The sequence below is a fragment of the Cebus imitator genome, unplaced genomic scaffold (genome assembly GCF_001604975.1).
Source record: "Cebus imitator isolate Cc_AM_T3 unplaced genomic scaffold, Cebus_imitator-1.0 Scaffold7, whole genome shotgun sequence".
Taxonomy (NCBI): Eukaryota; Metazoa; Chordata; class Mammalia; order Primates; family Cebidae; genus Cebus; species Cebus imitator.
This window is the reverse complement of record NW_016107322.1, coordinates 10,684,469-10,702,027: the sequence shown is the minus strand read 5'-3', so window position 1 is coordinate 10,702,027 and position 17,559 is coordinate 10,684,469. Positions and strand designations below refer to the sequence as shown.

The window sequence follows — 17,559 nt, the reverse complement described above, 5'->3', positions numbered from 1 at the left end:
GCAGGCTGGAGTGCAGTGGCACAATCTTGGCTCACTGCAACCTCGGCCTCCCAGGTTCAAGCAATTCTCCTGCCTCAGCCCCCTAAGTAGCTGGGACTACAGGTGTGCACCACCACGCCCAGCTAATTTTTGTATTTTTCGTAGAGTCTGGGTTTCACCATGTTGGCCAGGATGGTCTTGATCTCTTGACCTCGTGATCCGCCCACCTCGGCCTCCCAAAGTGCTGGGATTACAGGCTTGAGCCACTGAGCCCAGCCAAATCTGTTTTTTTTAAGCTTCAGTTTTCTCATTTATGAAAAGTCAATCTTAAGGTTTGCTTCTTGTGAATGTTATATCCTTTAACTCAGTCAATGCTCCCAATTTCTTTGGTCCCAAATAACCTGACCTAAATAAGTGCATGCTTATTTAGTCAGAACTTTGATTCTGAAGTTACTAACGTCCACTAAAGCATGAGCTCCATGAGTGATATTCACTGTTAGTTCTCTGTTAATGTAGATAAGTTGTTGAACTATATATTAGAGAAAATGAATTTTAGAACTATAGAAATAGTTAATAGGAAGCATTTTTTAAAAAATATATATTAACAGTGAGATAAAACTCATTCATTCATTCAACAAACATCTGAGTGCCTACTCAGTGCCACGTACGGTTTTGGATGCTGGGACTACACAAGTAAATAAAATAATCAAGAATCCCTGGCCTTATTCTAAAAGGAAGTTTGCAGCAACAAAATTAAAAAAAAAAAAAACGTAGTATCCTAGACGTGAATAAGTGCTTTATAGGAAAAACAAAAACTAAACTAAACAAATAGAAGGGATATGGGAAGCGTTGTGTGAGAATGTGGTTTTACAGTACCCAGACAGAAAAAGTCTCTCCGAAGTTTGATGGTATAAAAACCTGAGAGAAGGGAGTGTGCAAGTTCACAGGTTTATGGAGGTGAGTACTCCACATAGAGCATGTGTAAAATCCTTGAGGCGGGAGGCTGGCTGATTCATTCTAGAAACAGCATAGAAGTCACTGGGTTAGAACAAAGTGAGAAAAAAGCAGGTAAATGTAGGGGGAGGCGATGTCAGGAAAGCATGCGGGGCTAGCTCATGTTAGGCATTGTAGACTTCTGGAAAGATATGAGCTCTCACTTAAAGTGAGGCAGGAAAACCACTGGAGGGTTTTGAGCAGAGAAGAGGCATAATCTGTCTCAGATTTAACAAGATCCCTCTGGCTGCTCTATGAAGAAAGTCTTGGAAGTGCAGTTACTTAAATGTATGGTCTTTTCCAGTAAGGAATACTGCATTGCTCATTTTAACACAAATAAGTTTACTGCCAAGTAACCATCATATGCAGTTTAGTCAGGAAAGCTGAAGATCTTAATTTTCAGGTGTAGGGTATTGGGTATTAGAGATAGTACCACAATAGTCAAATGCTATAAACTGAACAATGTTTATTAAAGAGACAAGATTTCTCATAAATATCCTCCCTTAGGGACTCACAATTCTTATCTGCAGATTAAAGGCTTTGGAAAATCCTTAAATGTGTTGAATCCTAAGTCTCCCAAGTCTTTCCTACCATGGAACTCATTTTTGTTTCTTTAAGTGCTTCAGTTCAAAACAAACTCTGTTCAAACATAAATTCCCTGGCTACTGAGCCTCTTAACTTTGAGTTAATTATGTAATCTCAACATCATCTCTAAAGTGAGGTAATAACATCACCTCACTTGCCTGTGGTGAGAGATTAGATAATGTTTGTAAGGGACCCCAAACAGTGCCCATAATTAGTGCCACTTTTCTGTATCCTCTCCTTTATCTTCAAAAGCTCACCCCCTCTTAACATAAAAGTGTAAATTCTAGCCAGATCCAGTGTTGCTAATATGTAAGGTCCTAGGCTCTATCAAAAGTACTTAGTAGGATAGCACCTAGTTTTAGAACATCTACAATGTGCGTGAGATGCTGAGATGCTAAAAGACAAATGCAGCACAGTCATTCCACAGCAAAGTTCAGTATCTCATAATTTATATTTTTAAATGAGCCTTATAGAGCAATAGCAAGGCTGGAGTACATCATCTGGTGGGACCAAGGGGATGATGGTCCTTTACAATGTCTTCACAATGCTGTGTTATTGGCCCCAGCTGGGCACAGTGGCTCAGGCCTGTAATCCCAGCACTTTGGAAGGCTGAGGCAGGTGGATCACGAGGTCAGGAGTTTGAGACCAGCCTGACCAACATAGTGAAACTATGTCTTTACTAAAAACACAGGGGAAAAAAAGTAGCTGGGCCTGGTGGCGGTGCCTTTAATCTCAGCTAGCTAGGAAGCTGAGGCAAGGGGAATCGCGTGGACCTGGGAGGCGAAGGTTGCAGTGATCTGAGATCACGCCACTATGCTCCAGCCCCGACAACACTGCAAGACTCCATCTAATATATATATATACACACACACATATATATATGTGTATATATATATATACACACATATATATATGTGTGTGTGTATATATATATATATATATATACACATATATGTGTGTGTGTGTGTGTGTGTGTGTGTGTGTGTGTGTGTGTGTGTGTGTATATTTAGGCCNTATATATATATATATATATACACATATATGTGTGTGTGTGTGTGTGTGTGTGTGTGTGTGTGTGTGTGTGTGTGTGTATATTTAGGCCCCATTGACAAGGCCTGAAGTCTTTAAGTAAGTGAAGATGAATAACCCTGGGAATCTCTCCTTCCTATGACTTTTGGTTTGGAACACATAATTACCTGATTTAAGTAGCAGAGAAGCAAATATACAAAAGTAATACTGTTAAAATGCACCTTATGTACATTTGAAACTATCATATGGAGCTTCATCAGCAAAGTTAAAACTAAATAGGCCTGGTTTCTTGAAACACAGTAGATGTTCCAACAAATCTCCATTTACTCTCCTTTTATTAGGATTACTTTAGCTTGCTTTCTGAGATGAGACTTTTCTTATGAATCCAAACTTAGGAAAATATTCAAGTATTCAATTATTCAAACATTCATCTTAGTTCATCAATTTAAATACCAAAGATGGCACAGATTATTCAGCAATTCCATGTAAGAATTGCTAAACTAACTGTTGTACTCTGATGGATGGGATCTTGGAGTATTCAGTACAGGCTTGGTGTGCACTGCATGTGTCACACAGCTTCTCACCAGATTTGCTGGAACTTGTGGCTTGCATCCCAGCCTCAGTCTGAATCTAAGGCTTTTTGCTAAGAAGGCAAGAGAGATGTTTTGGTTTGTATTCCACTCACCGTAGAAACTCTATTTCACTGCTACTCATCTGAATAAGTGGTATCTGCAATCCCTGAAGAGACCCTAGGTGTGCTGTTATTTCCTGAGTTCCTGTGGCTAGCTCCATGAAAGGTATAATCAGACCGGAGCAACACAAGAGATCATGACTGCCATAGAATTTTGACTGTCAAAAAGCCCTTCTTCACGGGCCTACTGGAATGTATTATTTTCAGGCTTCTTCAATATTCTCAGGGCAGATCCTACATTTTGGGGATCCCGAATTTCATAGGCTCCAAATGAGATGAGAATTCTCTAAATGGAAATTTAGAACCCACCCTTCATTCAGATCATAGTGATCAGAATAGGGTTACCAAGTACAAGTTAAACTACGTTCTCCTTACCTTGCGCTGTGTCTCCCACCCAAACTGAAATGAGTCAAGTTTCTCTTGTACATGTCAGAGTTGCCTGAAAATCTGATGTGAGTCCATTCCCTATCCACATGTATATGCTCACACTTGGACAGGCACTCAGAGAGACATTGAGCATTTCATGCATTCTTCTAGGTAACTTAAAGTTCAGGAGCAAAAGTGAAAAGGTGACAAGTTGCTATGATCCATCCATCTCTAGGAATGTACTGGGATGTCATTTAACCCCAGTGGCACTTTGTTTTTATTTTTTCAGATAGATTCCACTCTGGAGCCTGTTCTCTTTCGTGTAGGTCCTCACAGTAGGAGTGCTAAAAGCCTGATGAAAGGGATGATATTTGCATCTTGTCCCTACAGCACACTTTACTGTTTCTTGCACATAGATAATGTTCAGTAAGTGTTTGTTTCCATGGGTAATAGTGAGAAAAAGGAAGTAGATACAAAAGTTTTCAGGTACATTGAGTTTCACTTCTCGTAGATCCGTAATGCCTTCTGAATACAAGTTCTTGTCTTTATGTGCCATCTTTACTGATATAATGGACAGAAAGGACTAACACAAATGAGTTGGTGATGTTGGTCTTCATCAGGGGCTGAACAAAAGTTAGTTCCTTGAGGAAACTTACTGCTGACTCTCCTAGGTAATATCATCTCTAGGGGTGGAAGAGAGAGGACGGGTGGGTGGTATTTACTGAAGTTGAGAAATATAAGGTGGTATTAACATGGTTTGCATTCAATGAGATAAATGGCAAGAGATCTTCAGAGATATAAGCAAACTTCTAGAGACCAGGAGATCTACTTTGGGAAACAATGCAATAGGGATCCTTATACATATTCTTCATTATATTTAAAAGTATACCCCCATCACTAAGTGAAAGTTTGACATCTTTATTTAACATGCACTAAAATGATATGTGGATTTGAATTTTCTCTCCCTCTTGCTCTCTTTCTTTTAAGTAGCACACTTTAGTATTTATTTATTTGCTATTATTAGGTAAGCTTATCTTAAAAGTACTTTTTTTTTTTCCAAGAAAAGGAGATATATTCTATGTTTCTCACTAAATATCCTTTCACAAGACCAAATTGATGTTTGCTTTTCAGCTTTGACTGCCCATTCATATTTTTACTGCTGAAAAGATTTTGGTTGGAGTCTTTGAATTCTTATGTTCAGCCTGTTTACTGAATTTATAGTCAGTTTTCTCAGTATTAAACTATCTTTCACTTTCAAAGATATGTGCTGTTAACCAGAGTTTTCACAAAATGTTGCTCTAAAGTCATTGGTTGTGCCAGCAGCAACCAAATTTGCTTTAAAATTTTTATCTTCCATTAGGTAATAAATGTGCTCACCTGAAAATAAATGGAGAAGCACAACATTACCTAGAAAAGAGCAAGTCCTCCTTCTCTGCCCTAGCCACTGTGCAGTTCTCTGTTTCAGAGGCAGCCACTGAAAGCAGCTTCTTATATATACTGCTAGATACGAAATCATTTTTTTGAAGTTATGGTACACAACTCTGTAGATAATAATTCTGCCATTTATTCAGCATTCAGCATGTTAGGTATTTTACATACTGTGCCTTTTTTTGTTGTTTGTTTTTTTGAGATGGAGTCTTGCTTTGTTGTTCAGGCTGGTGTGCAGTGGCAGTGATCTTGGCTCACTGCAACCTCCACCTCAAGCAATTCTCCTGTCTCAGCCTCCCGAGTAGCTGGGGCTACAGGGGAACGCCACCACGCCCGGCTAATTTTTGTATTTTTAGTAGAGACGGGGTTTCACCATATTTGTCAGGCTGGTCTTGAACTCCTGACCTTAGGTTGATCCGCCCGTCTCAGCCTCCCAAAGTGCTGGGATTACAAGTGTTAGCCACAGCACCTGGTGACTATGCCTTACTTGATAGAAAGAAAGAAAAATGACTGAGTCAATGAATGAATGCCTGTCAGTTGTGTCAGGTTTGTTTTGCTTTGCGTATTTTTTTTTTTTTTTTATTAATGGAGTAAAATATCTCAAGAATAGAAACAGAGAAGAGAAAACAGACCTGGGCACAGAGGTAATAACTGGTGGGTTGGGATTTCAGGGCTGGTCTACTGGGTGTGAAAGCCTATGCCTGTTGGTTTTGAAATGCTGACTAGCTTCTCATAACTGCAAACGCTTTTGCATTTTCTCTCTCTCTCTCTTTAAAATTACCTCCCCATTGTTAGCTTTCTAATGTGTGCAGTCTAAGAAATTGAAAGAGAGGGTCTCAAATGAAACATAACGAAATGATCCCAAGGCCCGACCCTGTGCCTTATGATTTGGCTATCTTTCCTACAAGAGCTTCAACAACTTCAACTTAAAAGAAAAGGATGGTTGTCACAGAATGCCCAATATGTTCTCTGTTTACCTCCTGTATACTAAAGGCATGTTACTCAACGTTAATTAATTTATTTTTTTAATGGGAATGGGGAGAAGTGAGAGCAGAGTTATTTAGGAGTTTATTCCAATCCCTGGAAGCGGCAAGGAAGAGGTTAAGTTGGACCAGGAGGATTTTTGAAGTCTTTGGCTGGGAGGTTCCATTTGGAGAAAGGTGCAGGGGAGCTGGGGGTGGCGACAGAAACAAGACTGGTTCTCATTCGCCTGGATTTCCGATTCTGAGCAATTGGATTCTCACCTGAGGGCGCAGTTGGGCACCCCTGGCTTGTGGGTGGAAATATTGAGGAGCAGAACTTGCCTGACCAGCGCCTGTAATGTCGAGACGCGCGGAAAGGACCACGCGGCCCCTTTAAGTATTCTCCGGCCGGGGAGGAGAGGGAGGAAACTGGGAGCCGCGGGGGCTGTGGGGGAAACCCACAAGCAGTTGAGCCGGAGAGGAGGCGGCGTGAGAGCAGAAACTTCAGACGCGGCTGCTCCCGGAGGATCTCGGGTGAGCCGCGGCGGCCGTCCCTCCCACCCGCGGCAGCATCCTCCCTGCGCTTCTCTGCCACCCCGGGGAGAGCCGGCAGCTGCCTCTTTACCGCTTCCACTAGCCTGGGGTGCAAGCAGCTACCCCCAGGAAGTTTGGGCTTCGGAGTAGTTTGGGGGTGCCTGCGCGCGCCCCAGAGGGCGAGGGGCCGGGGCGATGTTGGGCGCCGCGCGGGGCTGGGGGCGCCCGGAAGACGTGCGAGTGTCCGCGGTCCTGCTGCTGTCCCCAGTACCCTCCGCATCCCCCAAGTGATGGGAACAAGGGCCCGCCCAGGCAGCCGCTGTCGCCGCACCGCCCCCTCGCTCGCCCCCTGCGCGCGGAGTCACCCAGCCGCACTCCCGGCACCCCGAGCCCGTCCTCCGGAGCTGCTGCTGCTACTTTGGCTGCTCTCGCCGCCGCCGCGGGTGGCCCGCCGCTGACTGGGCTCGCCTGGAGACGGAGAAGCACTTTTTGGCCCTCCCCGATCCGCTCTCACACCCCAACTTTGCCGCCGCCGCGCCTGCCCTCGCAGCGGCGCTCGGGCGCACATTGTGGGGCGCACGCCGGGAGGCTCAGCTAGACTGTGGAGGCAGGAAACGGCACTACTGCGCTTCTGCTTCGGCTCTTTGTTGTTCGCTTTGGATGGTTCTTCAAAGTGTCTGAGCCTCCTCGGAAATCCTGGGGCCGGAGAAGACCAACCTTGGAATTCTTCCTCTGCAAAAGGCTCTGAGATACTGACAAGCGTCCGGAAAGGTTGACAAGTAATTGCCCCGAAAACTCCTGGCTAATTGACCCACGTTGCTTATATTAAGCCTTTGTGCGGGGTGTGTGTGGTGTGTGGCTTCATACATTTGGGGACATATTTCTACTCACTCCTCTTGGCATGAGACTGTATGCAGGATCCACCCGAGGACAATGATTGCGGAGCCTGCTCACTTTTACCTGTTTGGATTAATATGTCTCTGTTCAGGTAACTCCGCGTCTTCTTTCTTCACCCTTGATCCTCTCTGCTCTCCCCCACTCCACTTTTCAAAATCAAACCCAGAATTGCATTTTGGCTACCCCTCCCTCCTAAGGCCGGAGCAGCTCGATTCCTCCAAGACTTTTGGGCGAAAATGTTCCTAGTTCACATTTGGGGCTGTCTCTTTTTCCCCACTTCCCAAAACCTCCCCTCCACCCCCGAACCTCCTCAAGACTCTTTGCAGACCTCGGCCTTTTGCCAAGTTTAGGGCACGCCCAGATTACTCTGGGCAAACGCAGGTCTAAGCAGCAGGGTGGGAGGAGGCAGCGGTTGGCAGTGAGCTAGGGCCCCCAGGATGCGCTGAAATATTGCTTTCTTGGGGAGGGAAGCGTGCACCCCGGGAGCTTGTGGCCCACAGGCTTGCCAGAATTCCTGAAACTGGTCCTCCAATTTGCCCCTCCTCTTCCGAGCACAAGGGGTTATTAGTAGTTGTTTTATGTAACCAAAGTCTGTAATTAAATTTGATTCTGAAGAAGCTTCATGAAATAACTCCTTCCTAACATAGGATATAAAATAGTCACTGCCTCGCTGGGTTTGGAAGGAAAACAGGCAGTTGCTAGCATCGGAAAGGGGACACTTTGCCTGGGAATTCTCATTGGCGAAAGAAAACAGCTGAATTTGGGATGTTTAGGATTAATGAAATAACACTGAAACACCATATGAAGTGTTGGAAGGATGCTGAAACGGGACCCTCCTGACATAAGAGTACACACTGGATCTACACTTGTAAATAGTTTTCTTACCCTCCCTAAGAAACTTTTTTTACTATGGGTGAACTGAGCCACGATTCAACTTTTGTTTCTTTCCTTTTTGTAGATTCTGGTTTCAATCACGGATCCGATTTCAGGCTTTAAAACACACACACACACACACACACACACACACACACACACACACACACGGCACCTCAGGGAATTTTTATAGAAACGTTCGTATACTTAGCTTCAAGTTGCATCAGGGCTTATCGGTAAGAGTCACTCAGTTTGCACAATTATGAAACGTTTTTAGGGGTTTGTTTGAGCTTTTGTGGTTTATGATTATCATTTATGTTTTGACCAGGGATTTTACTTAAGGCAGATGGTTAAGAGAATAAGAAAAGGGGGGAAAACACCACATACTCACAGTCAGCTAAATGGTAGCGAGTAAACCCCTGACGGAATTTTAGCCTATGAATTATGCTTGCTGACTGGAAGTTATAAGGAAGATTTGCAACTAAAGTAAATTTAAACAATAAATTGTTAGTCCTTTAAAGAAAACAGAAACTGAAGTTTCAACCTGGGATATCTCATCTATGTCACAGTGGATGGATGAGTAGGCTAACTCCTTGGGGTTGTTATTCGCCACTCCCAGCTTCTCCTTCTGTAATGCCTTATTTTTCCTTAGTATGCATATCTGAGTGATTGAATAGTCCTTCCAATACCCCACCCCTAGCCATGGATGCAAATCAAAAACATTAAAATCGAATCTCCCTGTTTGCCTCTCCTGGCTGTGTCTCTCCCTAGTTTAATTTACAGCTTCAGATACCTTTGAGATTTTTGTTGATTCACCTTTCTGGTTAAAGTTTATTCATATGTGTAAAGTGAAGTGTCATTGTGATAAATGACTGCAGGAGCAGATTACTGAAGATAGGGGGATTAATGGTCATTAGTCACTGTTTGAGTTGAGTTTGTATATGTTGGAACGTTTTATCATGGCTGTAGATTAAAGATAGGGTCACATTAATAGGGTATCACTGAAAGCTGGTGGTGTCAACTTGCAAATTCTGTCTTCACTTGGAGAATTATCTGGGAATGTACTGTCCTATTAGATTTATCATTTGATTAGTAATTAGTATCTGAGGATTGTAATTTGAATAGATTTGAGACAATTATAATGTTAGAGCTACACTGATTTCTAGCTTCATGTTTCTAATTTAATTTTCCTTTTAAGTCATTGATGATTTTTATAAACCTAAGTTTTTCCTATTGGTGAGCCTGTCTACTTTGCCACTTTTCAGGACAAAAGCTTCTTTTAAAGTGCTCCCTCAGACATAACCTGAAGCTTTTTATTCCTCATAACTTTCACTCATGCTGTGAATCTGAACTTGGGAGGCCAAACTATTGAGTAGCTAGGGTGATTTCATGACACTATTCTGTTATAAAGCAACACTGTTCATTTGAATAAAACTTCACAGAACTCAAGTAACTAGTAACCTGGGTGTGTTCAAGACACCTGGTCAGAGAATGAATGAAGTTCTTGAAAGATTGTGTTTCATGTCTTGCCTTGAGCGTAAGATCACAGCCTATCACTTGTTAATGGAGTGTATTTAAGAGAAATGTGGTGAGCTTAAATAAATCTAAGTGTAGTGAGGGGATAACTTACCTTCAACAAGATTTAACCTGTAAAAGCATCTATTGGTTGTCAGTTCTTTTTTTCTTTTTTCTTTCCTTCCTTTTTTAACTGGCTGCCAACTTAAAAAAGTCTAACAGCTTTCTTCAAACAGATTATCAACTCCATTTTGGTATGTTGATGGCATAGTTAGTACTAAGTATTGTGCTTAAGTGTGTTCACTTCTTATAGCCTTTTATCTATTAACTTGATGCTACAACAATAACTTTTCATTCAATGAAACTAAGATTTTTGAAAAAGTAGTTATTCCTTCAGAAATTCATTTTTCAGGTATATTCCTTTAATTCGTTGGTCTATCTGCCTTTTCTATGGACAGAGAGACTTCTGGTGGGTTTGTGGGGTGGGAGGATGCATAAGAGTTAGCCCTGAAAAAAATCCATGTGATCTCTCAGGATCTGATTCTAAACATTTTTTCCTTCATAGACTTACTCTTCTCAAATCCATTTGCTAAAACCTGCTTTTAAGTGAAAAAGTATTTGGATTTCAGTTCAAACTTAGGATGAGATTTGAATTTCAAATAAATGGAAGTTTACGGGTGCTGTCTTTTTCTTGCCTTTTTTTGGGGGGAGGCGTGTTTTCTCTTGGGAAGAGGAATATTTTTAGATAAGTTTCACTGTTTGAGCCAATTGTCTGATCTCTGGTTTCTCTTCCTCTTTCCCTCCCTCCATCTTTCTTTCTAGTAAGAGTGTTGTGTAGTTCCAATGCATTCTGCTAGTTCCTTTGTAACCTTTCTGGCTTTTAAATATACATACCTGAATACTGTGATATCTCTTAAAATATTTTTGTTTCTTGATAACGGGCATTCTAATGCATAAGACACTTATGGTTAAAGGTCTTAGAACAGAAAGTTTACCTGAAGTTTTTTCTTAGTCTTTGCTACAACAATTGAAACATTCTTATGTAATTTAAAGTGATGCAAAATACTAAATTGCAGACTAACCATGACCATTTATTTTTCAATTTTACATTGACTTGATATCTATAATTTAAAATAACTGGGCAACAGGAATGCAATGGGAAGGAAACAGGATAACAGCTTCTCAGTGAAGACTATTAAGTGGTTGAATATTTATTATCATCTGTGTTAATAAAATATGTTAAGGTGATACTTAGGATAATTTCTGGCTTTAAAAAAAAGGTTTAATTTTTAAAACAAAAATGTAAACTGTCCTGCGAACTCGATTTCATGTAGGAAAACAGAAGGAAAGCAAAGTTATCATTCAATTTAAAATTAGGCCTAAGGTAATCTATAGACTACATGAAAGAAAGACATCAAAAATGAAAAGAAAGAAAGAAACCAAAAGCAGAAGTCTGAAGATGTGTGGTAGAAATAAGGGTCTAGAATTAAGCTGGTTTTAAAACATAGGCAGGGGTAGAGTGGAAGTGGAGCCGCCAAGTGTGAATGCGCCCTCTGACCAGGCACAGCACATGAAGCCAATCCAAAAAGGGAATTTCTTTTTCTTTTTTTGAAACTGTCTTGCTCTGTCGCCAAGGCTGCAATGCAGTGGTGTGGTCTCGGCCCACTGCAACCTCTGCCTCCCGGGTTCGGACGATTCTTCTGTCTCAGCCTCTTGAGTCATTGAGACTACAGGTGCCCACCACCATGCCAGCCTAATTTTTGTATGTTTAGTAGTACAGAGGGGGTTTTGCACTGGTGGCCAGGCTGGTCTCAAACTCCTGACCTCAGGGCTTCTGCCTGCTTTGGCCTCCCAAAGTGCTGAGATTACAGGTGTGAGCCAGCATGTCCAGCCCAAAAGTGGATTTCCGAAAATATGATTTAAGTGTATATACTCTTAAATTCAGCAACTATATAAATAACTAGATAGTTTGCATTTTTAAAACAGAAAAAAAATTTGAAGCATGTTTAACTCTCGGGCAAATCAACAGAATAATTTTTTTTAAGCTACCCATGATAAGACTTTAGAATATTGACTGCCTCAATGTATATTGCGTCTTATCAATGTATATTGAAGACTGATACACCAAGTAGTTACCTTCTATATCGTTACACTTTTATTTAAAGGAAACCAGTAAAGCGAAAGAAGAAAATAATTAAAAGATGAGATGGATTCAAACTCTAGGTACAGTAAGAAACTTTATGACAATGACTACTTTTCCTATGAAGCGAGGACTATCACTTACTGAACACTCACCATTATCTTATTGAATGCTCATAAAAATTCCATGACATATAAGCTGTTATTTCTAAGTTATTACTGTACCCTGATTTCATAGTTGTGGAAACTATATCATGGAGAAGTTAGGGGATGTGGTTCAGCAGGGATTTGAACCAAGCAGCCTCTAAAACTCTTACTACTGTGTGCTTTTGTAGTTGAAAGAGAGAAATGAAGAATTTAAATAAGAAAGATTATGGTTCAATCATTTTTTTATTTTAAAACTTGTGTCAAAAAATCCACTTAAACAAGACTGTGGTTTGAACACTTGAGAATTTGGAAGGAAGACATTATTCTTCCTGTCATTAAGAAAATGGGCTCTAATTTTTATATCACCAGGCAAAACAGTCAATTCTTTACATCTAACCAATTCATATTCAGCCTTGATTATGTCTGCATTTTCTGGCATGCTCAAAAGAGGAGACTGAATGTAATTCAAAACATTGTCTGCTGGTGATGCAGATGCACATGGGTTCCAAGTTGTATTTTGGAAAATGAATGGCATTGTCCTTCTTGCACACTTGAGGGAAGATTTTGCTCTGCTCTGAATCCCAAGGCAAATAATTGGTACTCCTCACAGAAGAGCCTGTGGAGAGACAATCATTTCCCCTGTGGTTGCTCTTAGGTTCTGGTTGAGTATGGGCTGGTGATTATTTAGTAGATGAGCCTTCTGCTTGACTGCTGCTCACAGATAACTCACTTCATGGTTACTGATCATGGAAGGGTTGAGCCTTAATACCTGGTTGATCAGCTGGTTGGAAACTGCTTATGCATAGCCAATAAAGTTGCCATCCTGTGGAGATCAAAAGGCTACCTCCTTTCTTTACAATTCTGGATTAGCATGATTTCCTTTCCCCTTCTCCCTCCACTTTAGCGCCTTCCTTCAATTTTGCTGTTGAAGAAGAGGAAGAAAAAAAAAAGATGATCTCTAGTGTACAGGGAGATAGCTTTGATCTCCACTTCTTTGCTTTTTCCAGTCTCCTTTTTAACCATCCTAAAGGCTATTTCTAACACCAAAAGGTGTCATGTTGCTTGCTTCATGGGAGAGCTCAGCCTCATTTCCCTTCAGCCAAAACAGGCTGCTCAAATCCTCTTACTTCTGTGATTTTACTTGGCTTCCAAACATCTTATGACAGTGTTGTTCCACACATAAAATAATATTTTGAACAGCATGACTGTGCATATCTTTCTGACTTTATTCAAGGAGAGAAGTACCTCTGTGTCGTTCACAGCTGTCCATGGCTTAGAGCCGGAAAAGAATATTCTGTTTATTTTATTGAATTAATTCATTTTATTTTTTTGAGGAAAGTGGATAGAAGGTAAGCAATTGTAGAAAATGTTCTAAGGTCACAAGTTTGAGACTAAATAGTCTATCTGGGCTTAATGCTTGTCACCTAGTTTGACACTTAAATGAAGCGTTAAAAGCACCATCAAAGGATACAAGCAAATGTCAACAGAGCAGGGTGGTTCTGTGTTAAGTGGGAATGTAGTCTTTTTGTGTCAAGTGATTGCTTTGTATGCAGTATATAGGAAATAGTCGGTTTTGGTTCCTGATAATACAGTATTTTGGGGATCTATTTTTAAAATCATGTTAGTCTTTTAGTTAAGTAGAGCAGGGTTTACAAGGAAACATATTTTTAAGGTTGTCTGGCAATAGCAGCTCACAGTTACACTTTCCCAAGATGCCCTTGGTTAGATTTCAGAAAGTATCAAGTTCAAAGTATGTCTAAATTCAACTCATCTGTACAGGACCAAGAGCTGAGGACAGCTTGTCCACAGTTAGTCATGAAAGGAGTGTGGAGTCCTCAAAGCTCTTCTCTAAGATTATTTGCAGTGTTCTGCTTGAAACACAGTTTATATGCCCAGTTTGTATAGAAAGTTAAAGAGTAAAAAAATGTGTTACATGTGACTCGTAAGTACTTGAAAAGCCATTTCAGGTATATGTTGTATCTTGCTTTAACCTAAAATTTCAATGAGCATAACAAGATAGTGTTCATATGACGTAAAAGTCTTTGGGGCATGTTAGGTATGGTCATAATTTATGCACCATTGTGGAAAAAAAATATAACACCAGCTTTGGTAGAAGAGGAAACAAAGGCCACATTTTAGCTTCTCTGCACTAATGTGACTGGGGCCCGTTTTTGTTATTAGCAATTTCAGGTAAAGTAAGAAAAGAAAATGAAGCCAAAAAATGAATGAATCAGGTCGCAAATGTCTGTTTCAATATCATTTGGCAGCATAGTGCTAATAAGACACACTAAGTCTCATAATTTTATCTCCAACTTATCTTGCCTGCTATTATATTTTCTTGCTTACTGTGTGATTTTCTTTATTCACTAATGATGGACTTTTAATTTGGCTTAAGAAATGTATCTATCTGCAATCCCTTTCCTATAAAAGAAAATTAATACTTTTTAGTTGCAAAGCTCTAAAGCTGATTTTGTATACTTAGGATTTATTGAGAAGGAAGTCTTTATCACCCTGAAACTTCACTAAAATGGTCCTGGCTCATATAACAAAGTGAGTTAGAGTACCTTTGTATATATTAACTACACACCTCTGGGTAGCTTTAAACTTCTTTAGTTGCTTGGTTTGGGGAGTAATTTCAGTATCTCCAGACCATTCCATTAGCAAGTTGTCTGACTAAAGTAAACGGCTTGTACAGGCTGTGGAAAATAAAACTCATCAGTTTATTTCCCTTGTATCTGAAGAGAAGTGAAAATTTCCTAGCAATCTGGGAGAACTACTACTTGCTTAAATTAATGAATTTAGTAATATATTTTCAAACTCTAAATCTGTAGAAGCAAAATAGAAGAGACATAAAGCTTTTATTTGGATATGTATGCAAATAGGAGGAGTAGTCACTGTCAAGATCATTGCTAATAATCTCCATGAATTCAGACTGAACACAATCATCATAAAGACAGCTTTGATTTAAATTCAGTATGATGAGAAAGAAAAAGAAACTCATTGTGTCATTTGATCTTTTCTCCTATCATGGATCATTGAATCTTAAGAGCTCATTGCTTTTTAGTAGTCTGCATATATAGATAAATAGATATATATATTTACATGATGAGAAACTCAATTGACTTATTAAATGATGATTGATGCAATTGCATAGGCCCAGTTGTATACACTGAACCTGAAACACTAGGAATCAATAATATCTTTAATAATAATGGTAATACTGATAATGCCTAAGTTATAGAGTGTTTTTATCTGCCTGGCAAAGTGCTAACATGCCTTATCTTATTTAATACTTAAAACAATCACATTAGAAATGAATGTGTTATTAGCCCTGTCTGTCAATATGAAAAATGAGGTTCAAAAAGTTAAGCTCCTTAAATATGGCCAGTCAATGTAGTAGAGTGAGGACTTGAAACTAGCCTGTTTCATCCCAGAATCCTTGCTTTTCACAATTCTACAAGCACACTATACTATTCCCTTAAAGATAATGAATGTAGATGAAACAGTGTAAAATGTTTAGAACATATTTAGATGCTTTTTTTGGGAGGGAACTCTATCATGCTGCCAACCTGTTTTATTTCCTTTTTAGATTTTAGATTATTATCATTTTTTGAGATGGAGTCTTCTTCTGTCGCCCGGGCTGGAGTACAGTGGCACAATCTTGGTTTACTGTAACCTTCGCCTCCTAGGTTCAAGTGGCTCTCCTGCCTCAGCCTCCCCGAGTAGCTGGGACTACAGGTGCGCGCCACCACGCCCAGCTAATTTTTTCTTTCTGCTTTTAGTAGAGACGAGGTTTTACCATGTTGGCCAGGCTGGTCTCCAACTCTTGACCTCAGGTTCCCACCTCAGCCTCCCAAAGTGCTGGGATTATAGGCATGAGCCCCTGTGCCTGGCCTAGATATTCAATTTTTATGTTACCTTTTACTTTCTGTTGCATTCTTCTCTTTGTCACATGATAACCCACAAAAGGGAGTATACCCTGGTATTACACACCCTAGAAAAAAGAAACATAAGTCCAGCCTTATAACATGGTTTTTTCAGTCCTATTCAGTTTGTGGAATAAAACTGAAATAATAAGTACCAACTGTTTTTTATAATAACTCAATTGTGTGAGTAGGTTTGTCCTTATAGAGAAAGTAGAATCACTGTTATCTAACCTCTATAAGAAACTAATTGTTTAATTTTCATTTTTTTGCTTTCGATAATAAATGGTGATGTTATTGATAATAAAACATATTAAGCAAAAGCTCAGTTAGAATCTGTGATTAGTATTATTTTAAAGGTGTATTTGTCTCCAATGACAAGTTTTACAGAAAACAAAGAAATAATTCAGCATTGGTTCACATAATCCCTGCCAATGAAAGCTGTATGAGTCTGTAAAGCTATCAAAAACAGCACCGTAATCAATACTCTTTCAGAAGTAATGCAGTTGGCTTTAGGAATACCATTCTTTTGCTTTTCTTACTGTTTTAAATATGTGTTTCTGGCTATGGCTGTTGTATAATTTCTTAGGTAGTTTTTCTCAGTTGAATTCAGTTGGTCTTCCAAAGTTATTTCCAAATATGTGGATGGGATTGTATATTTATTTTCATCTATTTCCATAGGTTTGGGATTTTACGTAAGACTTAAATGAAGATTGAAGCTTTCCCCAGTTTCTTACTCTATGCCACTAATCAAAACAGTATCATATCTAAAGCCTTCCCTTATTTGAGACTTGGTTCTTATTAAGATTTTTACACCGTCTTAAAATATGCTTCAGGCCAGGCTGGTGTGGTGTCTCACGCCTGTAATCCCAGCACTTTGGGAGCTCCAGGTGGGCGGATCACCTGAGACCAGGAGTTCAAGACCAGCCTGACCAACATGGTGAAACTCTGTTTGTACTTAAAAAAAAAACAACAAAAACAAAAACAAAAACAAAAATTCGCTGGGCATGGTAGAGGACACCTATAATCTCAACTTCTTGGGAGGCTAAGGCAGGAGATTACTGGAACCTGGGAGGTGGAGGTTGCAGTGAGCCAAGAACACATCATTGCACTGCAGCTCGGGTGACAACAGCACAACAGTGAGATCTCTGTCTCAAAAAAATATATATATATACATATATATATATATATATGCATATATATATATGTATATATATATATATAATCTACACACACACACACACACACACGTTCAGGGCTGAGTGCAGTGGCTCATACCTATAATCCTAGCACTTTGGGAGGTTGAAGTGGGAGGATTGCTTAAGCCCAGAAGTATGAGACCAGCCTGGGCAATATAGTGAGATGCTACAGAAAAAACAAACAAACAAAAAACAGTGTGGCTTGGTGACACTTGCTTGTAGTCTCAGCTACTTGGGAAGCTGAGCCGGGAGGATGAGCCCAGGAGGTTGAGGATGCAATGAGCTGTGTTCCTGCCTTT

At 40.1% G+C, this 17,559-nt stretch overlaps 1 protein-coding gene across 12 annotated transcripts in view; it reads left to right on the top strand.

Moving 5' to 3' along the window:
* The window catches only part of ROBO1 (roundabout guidance receptor 1), a 1,110,926-nt gene that overhangs the window by 688,293 nt on the left and 405,074 nt on the right, over window positions 1-17,559 (top strand). For 4 of the 12 annotated variants that reach the window (XM_017539937.2, XM_017539975.2, XM_017539946.2 and 1 more), the window contains exon 1: window positions 6,251-7,555. The exons of 7 other annotated variants lie outside the window; for them this stretch is intronic. In XM_017539937.2, the coding sequence (XP_017395426.1) occupies window positions 7,501-7,555 (55 nt within the window). In that variant the 5' untranslated portion in view covers window positions 6,251-7,500. Of the gene's footprint in view, window positions 1-6,250; window positions 7,556-17,559 lie in introns of those variants that run through there. One more of the 12 variants, XM_037742585.1, reaches the window with a different exon arrangement.